Source organism: Cynoglossus semilaevis, chromosome 1, assembly GCF_000523025.1.
Source record: "Cynoglossus semilaevis isolate Cse_v1.0 chromosome 1, Cse_v1.0, whole genome shotgun sequence".
NCBI lineage: Eukaryota > Metazoa > Chordata > Actinopteri > Pleuronectiformes > Cynoglossidae > Cynoglossus > Cynoglossus semilaevis.
In genome coordinates, this window is record NC_024307.1 from 18677397 (window position 1) to 18688702 (window position 11306).

An 11306-nucleotide genomic window follows, 5' to 3' on the forward strand; every position below is an offset into this window, starting at 1 on the left:
CTACAGTAAAATGGCCACTTTATTTTTACCAGCTACATGAGTTTTCCAACCCAGACTTGGGATTTTAGGAGCATTCCAATTGGAATGGGAAGTCAAAGTCTCAGGCTCCAAAATCTCTTCACCAACCAGTTGGTTCTGTAACTACAATCTATTTTAGAGCCATTGATCTTTGAAACGTTAAAGGCTTTACAGTTTGAATTTTCTGCATTCGTACTCCAATTATGAGGGTAAAAAAAAACAACCTGTGTCACCAAATCAATCCAGAATATCGTACGTTTGTACGTAGCTACAAAGGCAGTGAGGGTTGGTCATCATCTGGCTGGTGGTTTCATGTGTCGTCAACCGCAACAGAAAAGTGGGAGCAAACAGCCACGATCCAATCAGCACCAGCACCATGCAGAGGCACAGGAACCCCAACCACTGATCTGGGATTTATCACCTAATTCATACACGGATCAGTCACAACTGATCAGAAACTAGATTTGAGTCTACAGTTTTACCAGGATGTTGAAGAAAATGCATTAACAAAGGGATTCATAGCCACACATTTTAATGTCATAGTAAGAATGGTCAATTTGAACTCCGTTGTCAGTCGCAGTGTGACGTAGGAAGACTGTTACTAAGAAATCAGATCAGAATTAGAATCGTTCTGTGAACCAGAGACTGTGGTCTGCAACGTTCTTCTTCTTGGTGATTTTTTAAAAAATCTGCCTAAAACGTGTGAGACAGGAAGTGACTAAATGTATCTGCTGCCTGCTTCATCTGTTAGACTGGAAAACTCTGGGAGCATTTGGGGTCACAGCCAACTGTAGGTTTTGCTGGGCTCTGTTCTCGGGCTGTTCGCCTGACGGGCCGCAGGCTTAAGGCCTTTGAAGGGGTGAATACCATCTTTTGATAAAGCATGATGGGAAATGGAGGTGTGAGGAACAAAACAATGGAGGGAGGAGGAAAAAGAAACGTAGAACTTCATTAGAAACAACAGGATCGGCAAATAAAAGAGGCACCCAGAAGGTGACGGGGAAATTAGAGGATGTCAGAGAGAGGGATGGGGTTAGTAAGAAAGTTAGGAAAGGTTTTCTCTGAGAGTCCTGTAGACTGATGGACTGAAGACCAGAGGGCGTAGTTACCTCTTTAAAAGTCTCAGCACACTTTATTTCTCAAAACATCTTCATCAGAGATCACACCTCAAACCCAGTAGCTACAGAATGGTCTCCTCGTGCTGTGACTATCTCAAAAGCTTAGTAAAAGTAAAGTACGTGACTTCACGTACACAGTCATCTGTTTTAAATATTTTATAAAAATGGGCCAAATATGTTTACAACTAGAAACTAGAAAAGATTAATTTGACAATGGTGGAGCTTAAGCTATTGGCAAGTGTTTTTAAGGCAACCCATTATCATCTGTGAGCACAAAGCATCAACATCCATGCAAAAGATTTTTTTTAAAAAAAATGGCATCTCTCGATTTTGTCAAGCTGGTTTGAACCGGCTTGTGGTGATCATTAAGAAATGAAAAAGGACAAAAGGAGACAGAGTGAGAGGAGGAAAGGTCCACTGTTTAACAGTGAACCATCTGCGGGGTGAGGATGTAGGGGTGGAGGCAGATGGGAGGGGGGGCATACGATACCTAGGTTGACTGTGAGTTTCACTCTACTGCCGTCCAGCTCCATTCGGAGTGTGTCGGCCGAGTCTCGGGAGGTGGTGGCCATCAGAAGGCCGTAGGCTCGCTGAGAGCGGAACCGCAGCGAGACGTCCTCGGCCTCCGTGTGCATGATGTTGGGCATCACCACCTTCATGTACATGCTGCCGTCGTAGGACAGAATAGAAGCCTCTGTGGAACAAAGACCGGGGGTAAAATGAACAAACAAAGTACTCAAATACTACAGTGATGGAGTGAGCATAACAAACATCAATAATAGTGTTATTGTTTTCAAACTATTACACAGTTCAGCAGATGACTGCAAGCGACACACATCATCTCTGAGACAGTGAAAGCTGCAGGAGAACAGCAGCCGCCATAGGCAACAGGTTTTGGCATTTAAACCGCCATCTTGGCAACACACGTCTCACAGCTGTGAAGTCTGTTAGCTGGAATATACCGTCAGACACTAGTGGGATGTCTGATGGATGCACCTCATTCTCATCTGACCACTGCTTTAAATTTACATTTTTATATTGTGTCTATAGCAATATATATGAAAATAAATAGAGTACAATACAAAAAAAATAGACCGTTCAAAAAGAGACACCATATTTGAAATCTGCATCTAATGTACAGTATATATTTTTTAATCTGCTATATATATATGTATGTATATATCTTTTTTAATCTGCTATATATATGTCTGTATGTATATGTCGACTTCTATGTCTCTATATATAGACATTAAATCTCTTTTTAGTCCACTACATATATATGTATATATATACATACAGTATATATATATATATATATATATGGAACTGATAAATTATTTGGAAATTAATTTGGAACAGAGTTATAATATAGTGTGTACTGTATATGCATGTATGTGTGTGTGTGTGTGTGTGTGTGTGTGTGTGTACACGAGCTTGTGTTTTTATGGAGCTCAGTGTATTTTTAGTTTCTGTCTCATTTCTTCTTCTACCCATCCAGGCAGCTTTTCTCTAGAATAGCACAGTTACACCTCTGCAGTGATTAAGTGCCATGTCAAACTAACTTATTGTGATGAATTCACCAACAACGGCCTGAGATTAGGGCCGTCCTCTAAACGCCCTTTGTTCAGTTTTGCTGCAGGATGAGGAAAGTGAAATTCAACCAAGTGGCCACAGAGAGGAGCCACAGCCTGTCTGTCTGTCTGCTGCAGTCACCGCACGAGCTGTAAGGCTGTAATTAATAGAATAAAGAAAGGAGCTGAATAACAGCAGGGGAATGTAAAAAGTAATGACAACGAACCTCACATGGTAAGACCAATGATGATAAATGATGGTAACAACTGGTTCAATGGAGGCAGAATTTTGGGCATGTTCAAAACTGTGGTTTATAAAAATGACTAAATCCTAAATAGCCTAGATAAAAAATAAACTGTAAGAGGCTGTAATGTTTAAAAAAAAACAGTCCTCAGTTAGCATTTGTAGTACAGTATATGTGGTAACTTTATGAGTGTGAGTTATAGGGTAGGAGATGAGATTAGGAGGAAATGACACCCTTATTAGAAAGAAAGTGGCAGATTAGCTTCTAATCTCAATACCAACAGTTAGTGCTGGGATCACTGCACTGGTTACAAAACACTCTGTCATTTGCTGGTGTTCATATGCAGTGAATGTCTCATCTTTCTGACCAATGTAGCTACATGGTAACAGTTGAACTTACAGACACACAGTCGGACCAGCGTCCAGCAGCCTGTCAGTCTCAGAGAGTGACTTACTCTAAACCTCTGAATCAGTGCAATTCTCAGAATCTTCCAGATTTCCAGACAAGAACTGCAATTAGAGTCTATGTCAGTATTGTCATCACGGCCCTGCTTTATTGTTACTTTGACATTTATATACAGGTTTTTTGTTTTATGTTTTCCACTTTATAAATTTAATGTTCAGATTTCACTTGAACATTAGAGAATTCCTATAGAATTAAAACACAAACCAGAAAATCTACACTTTCCTACACTTATACTGCTTCCTGGTTGTATTTGTTGGTTGTTTTGGATTTTAAGTGACTAAATTTAACCAAATAAATTAGCCGTACTTCAACAAATCTTTGTGACAACTTTTGAAACAGGAATAGAAACGTTGTCTTTTTTCCATACACAGTAACAATAACGTTTGTTGCTTTGATCTCACCCTCATGTGAGCTCTTTATTTTACTATACTTTTATCACTTACTTTCTTCTTTGAAACATTTAGTTCAGGGATAGCAAACATATGGCCCGTGGGCCAGAATCGGCCTGCTAAGGTGTTCAATACAGCACGCTTGTTGCAGATTTCATTAAATCTGAATAAATAATAATAAATATCTAATATACTTGAAAACAAAGGGGGAAAACATGGACTCATTGGTATGTATAGTTAAATATGTTATGAATGTACTGGTCCGGCCCACTTGACATCTAATTGGGTTGAATCTGGCCCGTGAACCAAAATGAGTTTGACACCTCTGATTTAGTGCATAAGGTTAACAGTGAAAGGGTGATGCAGTTACCTCTCTCACACGTGCGTGACCAGTATCCAGTCCCGGTGCAGTCACAGATGAATCGATTCCAGCCTTCTTTGCAGACCCCTCGGTTCTTGCAGGGGTAGCTCTCGCACTGCTTTCCCGGCTGCTTGTTGCACGAGGGTTTGATGCCGGCGCCATTTTGTGCCTCGGCAATCTGACGGATGTCTTTGCTTCGACCGTCAATGAAAAGGTCACGGATGCAGCCCACGTAGCCGTAATTGAGCATCGCTGTCCAGAGTTCGGTGGGCAGGATGAGGTTGGTGCGGTCGGTGGGAAGCCCACCCAGGTACATGAATCCCTCCAGATCCAGAATCTCACTTTCACCACTGGCTGTGAACGGAGTTCTCCTGCTGTTGACAGAGATGGTGCCTGTGCATGTAGAACAGAGACGGTCAGTGTAACGACCGTGACAGAACAACACACACAGTGATGACTGTGATTGGATCCCACAGATCAGGTCCTTATGATAGGAAGCTGTTGATTCTTCAATGTTCCGATGAAACTGTCTTCACAGTGAGAACAGATGTGATGACAAATGTGATCAAAGCAGAGGCGCCAGGTGCGACAAAGTTCGTGAAAAGGTCTGCTCCTAAACGAAGCCCATTTGGTAATGAGGCCAACGGCTCGCCAAGCCACACAGAGGCCACTGCAGTTTCTAAAGGAAACATTGGCCGACCACAAAGTTCTGTTCTGTCCTTTTAAGATTATTTTGTTCTGTTGAAAAGCTTGGAAACGACACACACTGAACACACACTGAACACACACCACTGCACGGACAATCAATCATACAGAGCTGTCCTGGCACTGTGATGGTGAAAAGCATCAGTCACGTTATTGTCACATGTTGTTGATCTTAAAAATCTAAGCTTCTTTAGAAATATATTTATGATGAGTTTTTGTCATGTATTTGAGAACGTCAGGGTACTGTTACCATTTAAGGTAAATGTTACGTCAAACAGTTATGAGTTCTGGAGTTATGAAGTCCTCAACCTGTGGGGTTTTTATTACGTCCTGACCCTCACATAAGTTTGTTATGAAAGTCTTGTTCTAATCATTCCGGCGTACGTCGTTAACACACATTTCACATGGGAAGAGTTGACAAATACTGTACGTCAGCACTCGGAAGACAGCAGTGTTTACATTCACTGGTTGTAACTAACCATAGATTGGACTGTGCTACAGTCACTATCATTTGTTTGTGTCCTATTCTTGGAACCTTCATCATGACTCCCAGGTGTAGTCAGACTCTTCTGATGTTTTTATGTCCTAGATTTTGGTGTTAGCACTGTGTTAGCACAGGTGAGTGACAAAGGTACTGATATACAGTATATCAAATGAAAACTTGTAGCTTATGTAGCGAGGTACTGTAGGTCCAGCTGGTGTTGAACGTACTGGCCCCCAAAAGCCAATGATGGTGAAGTAAATGCATCGTTAGTACAGTAACTCATTACTGACCTGAGCGTCCATCTCTCTGGATGTCCACATGATACCAGGCACCATCGTTGACCTTCGTCTGTGTAGCCTTCACCTTAATAGTTCCTGAGCCCATGTCTAACAGCAGATACAGGCTGCCATCCAACAGTTCTACTGCAAAGAAATCCACCTGAACAAGCACAGAACAAGAGCAAACTTTACCTCATGATGTCTGAAAACCAATCCAAAAGTTTGATTGGTTGACCTGGATTTTACTCTGATGATTCACAGATCTCACCCTGGTCATGAAACATGTACATACATGGTGTTTTCTGTATGATAAAGAGTGAAGGACTGAGGGTTCACCTTGGTGTTCTTCTGGCTGCGGGCCGCGTCTTTGCGCTCCTGGGGTTTGCCGTGGGTGAACAGTATGAGGCCGTTGGGCTCTGTGGTGCGGAAGTCAAAGGAAATGGATCCCATCCGCTTGGTGTTCCACTTGGGAAGGCTGATGTAGGCCTCCGGAGTCTCAAAAGAAATAGGGTCCAACGTGGCCACGTTCTCACATTTGTACGACACATCGCCCTGGATTTTCATCTTCGGGTCCACGATTCGAGCAAGCCGCGACAATTCCAGTCGGATGTCGTTGTTTTTATACACCACCTGGATTTAACAATGAGAACACAGTGGCATTTACTGTATGTGTGTGGTTAGTTAAAACACCTCACCGCACGGAAAAGTCTGAAATACAATTACATATAATCCAGAGCAGGCAGACGTGTCGCCAACATCAGATTAATTGTCATTAATCTAAACAAATGAATAAAAAGCGGTGTGTAAGAGTGTGTCATTTTTCTTTGATGTGTAATATTAGACTAAGACCTAATAAAGTCTTGTTTCTCTGCCTGAGGCGTATTCCGTTTTCTGGTATTCCTGGTTTTATATGATTAACATTAATGTGACCGTGAAATTAGGTTCCACAAAATGTTAATCAAATGTTCTTTTTTTTCCACACACACTCTCAAGCTTATTGTAAGTTATGCAAATAAAAAAACCCTCTTCCTTTCTGAGGAACAGCTTAACTGCCAGTGTTTTGAGGAAGCCGTACATCTCAGGGGAAATACCAGGTTTTTTATTTTTTCATCAGGCACCATCAGAGGTCACCTCAGAGGTAGTTCCCATGCTAAAGGAGCTTTACAATACTTTAGAGTGTGAAGTTGACGAAGCAAACTTCACAATTTAATTAAAGTAAAATATAGAAACATAGCATCAAATAATGTTTTTATCCATTAAAAATTATTAGTTCTTACTAACATAAAATATTTGGTAGGGATTTGGCATGAGGTCTTACCTTAGCTTAGCTTAGCATAGCCTAGCATGGCCATGTTTAATAGAAACACGTGCATCTCTCTTTGCTCGTTGTTTTGGCTAAACACTAAAATACAAATAATAGCAGGTAGATAGATGTATATAATTCACTTGTGACTATTCAAATCATGGAATTACTAACATTTTCATGTATAAACGGATTGTATTTGAGGTTGATTTGTGGACCACAGCGTTAGCCTGAATGTACTCTTGGCATCAACATGGGTCTCAGCGGGCTGCTGTCTGTAGGCTCATCATTTACATCACACACCGCGGGGCTGGGTTTTAGCAGGGACAGCTTTTGCAGGAGCTAGTGTCATTTCAATGAAAAACACTAAGTGGCCCATTTTTTATCGCAGAAGCAGCAAACGCTGTCAATAACGAAGGGAGGACGGAGTCATGGAGGGCGTCGCTGGTGTAAATTGAAATCTGTTCAAGTGGAAAATTGAGGACCTTCTCATTCTCTAATTCTCCAGGCAGAAAAACACCCTGCGCTGTATTTTACAGCAGCATATGTACCAAAAACAAACACACCCTCTTTCTCCATTTCACTCTCTCTTATATTAATGTCTCTGTTCTTGGTCGTCGCCCAGGCTTTTCTGACTGCTGTGACGGCTGAGTGAGTACGTGGAGGGGCCTGGCTGAGATTATCGATTTTCCTCCAGCAGATTTGACAGTAAATCAACTTATCCCTTAAGGTACTCGGAGAATGGATGGAAGACGGTCGTCTTTCTGCTCTTCCCTCCTCGTTGCCATTATTTCTTTTTCTGTTTCATACATAGATACATCCTGACTACTCTTCCTTCACATCTATTTTTCCCCACGTCTTTAATAACACATCTCTCTTTCATAAACAAATGCTCTCCTACTTCACCACCGATTTTTGAAAGTGGACATTTTAACAATTCCACCTCAATGCTGCAGTCACCACTGTTAATGTATTTTACTCAAATAAAGCAACAGTTTGAGACACACATTTAAAAATATATTATAATAATAATAATAATAATAATAATAATTTTGTACAATGCAATAAGTGCTGTCCACAGTCTCTGTAATCTGTGTAATTGAATCTATCGAATGTATATAAATAACTGAAGGCTTTAGTCTAAATTACTCTGTAATTAAGATTAGGATTCAATTAAATGATACGATAATAATCTGATAAATAGAATAAATTGCACATTTTTTTTTAAATCAGCAGTAATGGCAAAATTGTGTCTTCACTCTGTAATAATAGCAAAAAATAACAATAATTCATAATATAATTGTCAACGTTATGAGTGGTCTTTAACATGTATTCTCCCGTTCTCTAATGAAAGGGACATCAAGGATGATCTTAGTATGAATTAGGTGTGAATCTGTGGCCTTGTAAGGCAACCTTTTCCATGGTGTAGCCCTGCCTTTTGACCAACAAAGGCTGGCATGGTTCCAAGACCCATCCAGCCATCAAAGGCTCCAGTGATGAGGAACGTTCAAAGTACCACAAGGTCTACGATCTGGAGGCTGTTCAAAAATCATGTGCAGAACTGGATGTGGTCAGTGATTTGCATGGGTCAGAGACCGGTTCAACAAAATACTGTAAATACTGTGTCATACAGTATCCTTTGGTGGAAACATGAAATGAGACTTTAAAGTAAATGTGATAGAATGTTCTGAACATGTTTGTTTCAAGTGGTGCTTTGGCCCAGAGGCAGTGTCTCTGCCATTGGGCAAGATCCAATCCCTGTTAGGGTGGTTGGTACCTTCACCACCCACAGGAAGGTTCAGGGGGGTTGGTACGGTGCAGTGTGATTTGGGTGGTGGTCATGGAGACTGCTGCCCCCACGACCTGGTAACGGATAAGTGGATGAAAATGGATGGATGGATGTTTGTTTTTTTCATCCCTGTAAAACGATAATCACTTCAACTGCTTTAATTTGATACAGTGTTTTATTTTTGTTTTTTTTTTTAAACATGGCCTTCTTGTTTATTTTTGGCATTGAAGCAGCAGAGTGTAGGACCTAAAATAGGAGCTGGGAGCTGGCGGAGGTGGGGGGTGTGGTGTGGTGTGGTGTGGTGTGGTGTGGGGGGGGGTGACAAGCTGACAAGTCACTTTCAGAGCCATGCCACTGCAAAAACAATTATAGAAAAAGGGCCTTTAAACATGCAAAAGAGAGCTTTATCAGCACGCTGCAGGAGCAGACTGCAGACATGAGAATAAGGTGTCTGACTGATAACACACCAGGGTCAACACACACACACACACACACACACACTGCACCTACAGCGTACACATCAAATAATAAATTTAATAAAATCATTTTTTGAAATATCTCCTTATTAAATTAGCCAATCAGGTGTCAGGAGTATTTCCTGTGGTGGGTACCACCGTGTTAGCTTAGCTGAGGACATGACAGTCATGTGGCTCTAATGTGATCTAAGGTGTGATAATCATGTGAACCCGTCACTGTCAGCTTCCAGTGACTCCACAGTTCAGCCACGACCCTGGAACAGACTCAGGACAGGTGGGCAAAAGACCAACAAATACCAGGAGAAAATCTCACCTTGGCCGTTCTTACTATGGTGTCGTTGTGAACAGAACTGTATCGATCAATTTACCATGTACAATGCACACAGTGACTGTATGGAGAGGGGATTTTACCAGGAGAAAACACGCTGTCAGCGGCCTAATGATGGAAATCCATCAGTGCATTATCTCCTCAACCAGACGTTGACACACACACGCACGTGTGCACACACGCACACACTTAGTGCAGGTACACATGATGGCCCAGAGTTTAAATAAAATGTAATGAAGTCTAATTTAATCATCAGTCATTGATTGTTACCACCCTCTAAGAACATACAGGTTTTTATTAACCAGTTAATTTTCAATGTCACAGTACCTTTTCTGTATTATTATTATTATTATTATTATTATTATTATTATCTTAAAAAACTGACATTTAACCTCAGATAAAGAAGTTTTTCAAATTTTTAAAATGGAGAAGGGCTTAAAGTGTCCTGAGAGTGATGAAATGTGACTCCTCATGGCTCCTAATGATGATAAAAGTATATCAGGTAAGAGAACTGTACGAAAATGTCATTTTAGTAATTACCTCAAATGTTCATTTGGGTCTGGCTCCAGTTTTCAATCCAAATTAATTACCTCACAGCCTCAGTAAGGTGGAGTCATTCCAGAGCGGCCTGTGTTTTCACCACGTGAAAAGTCATTCATTAGTAACCTACCTTTTTCTACTCATGTTTTTTTTTCTATTGTCCTATTTTCTACCTTTTCCAGAGTTGTTCTCTCCCACAGGGATTTCACCCTTTCACCTTTTTGACCTCAGAGATAATAATCCTGCATTCCAGTTTTCTTTCTAGTTAGCATTAGCATCTGGTTTCAGTCATTTCAACACTGGTTTCTGTCTCAAAGAAAACAAGTTTTAAAAGGATTTTATAGATTTTAATGCATTAGCACTTCTAAATTTTAAAAATAAAAACCTTCTTCTTACTGTGTTCCTAAATACTGCAGTAATCTCTGCAACAAATGCGACTGTGTGCTCTCTGGGAGCAATGACCTTGAGAATATCTGGTACATCTGCATTTAGCATTCACAGTAGGTGTTGTAGTAATATGAATCACGTGGCCCTGTCTCGAGGACGTTTGCCGGATAAGAGGTCTTGCAGTACACACGTTTGTCCACACAGTGGCATTCTTTCCTTTGGAGAACATAGCGGTCTCGTTTTACGTCTGTTCCCTGACCCCCTCCCCTCTCTCTCACTGTCTCTCCCTCGCCCCCCCCCTCTGTCTGTCCGTGTGTGTTTGTCTGAATAGCATTAATATTTTCGCTCTGATACAGAAAATGAATAGATTCTGTTGTCAGAGTTTGCTCTTACATCATTTGAAGCAAAAGGACCCCAGACGGAGGTGTGTGTGTGTGTGTGTGTGTGTGTGTGTGTGTTGGGGTGGACTAAATGTCAAAAATCAATCAAATAACAGTAAAAGCTATTGTTATTTTTAATACCATGAAAAAAATTGAATTTTATTAACTGACTGATTTATCAGTCTTTTAGAATAAAATAATTTATTTAATAATAGAAATTAAATAGGCATCAAGCAGTACATACTGTGAATGAGTGAATATCTCATTTACATACTGCAGTGTTTTATACCATGTACTTCTCTGGCCTGTACTTTGTTCCCTGAGTATATCATGAAAACAAAAATATTTAAAGTTTTTTCATTTTCTAAAATCCAGTTTGTTGGTTAAGATGATGTAGTAAGTAAATGATGGGAGGGTGAGGGGAGTCAGAGGGGGAGTCAGAGGGGGAGGCAGAGGGGGAGTCAGAGGG

At 40.8% G+C, this 11306-nt stretch overlaps 1 protein-coding gene across 1 annotated transcript in view; it reads right to left on the reverse strand.

Moving 5' to 3' along the window:
• nrxn3a (neurexin 3a) overlaps positions 1–11306 on the reverse strand; it is a 95425-nt gene that overhangs the window by 31943 nt on the left and 52176 nt on the right. The window contains 4 exon segments of the mRNA XM_017034108.2: positions 1627–1830; positions 4177–4560; positions 5647–5794; positions 5971–6264. Coding sequence (XP_016889597.1) covers positions 1627–1830; positions 4177–4560; positions 5647–5794; positions 5971–6264 — 1030 coding nt within the window.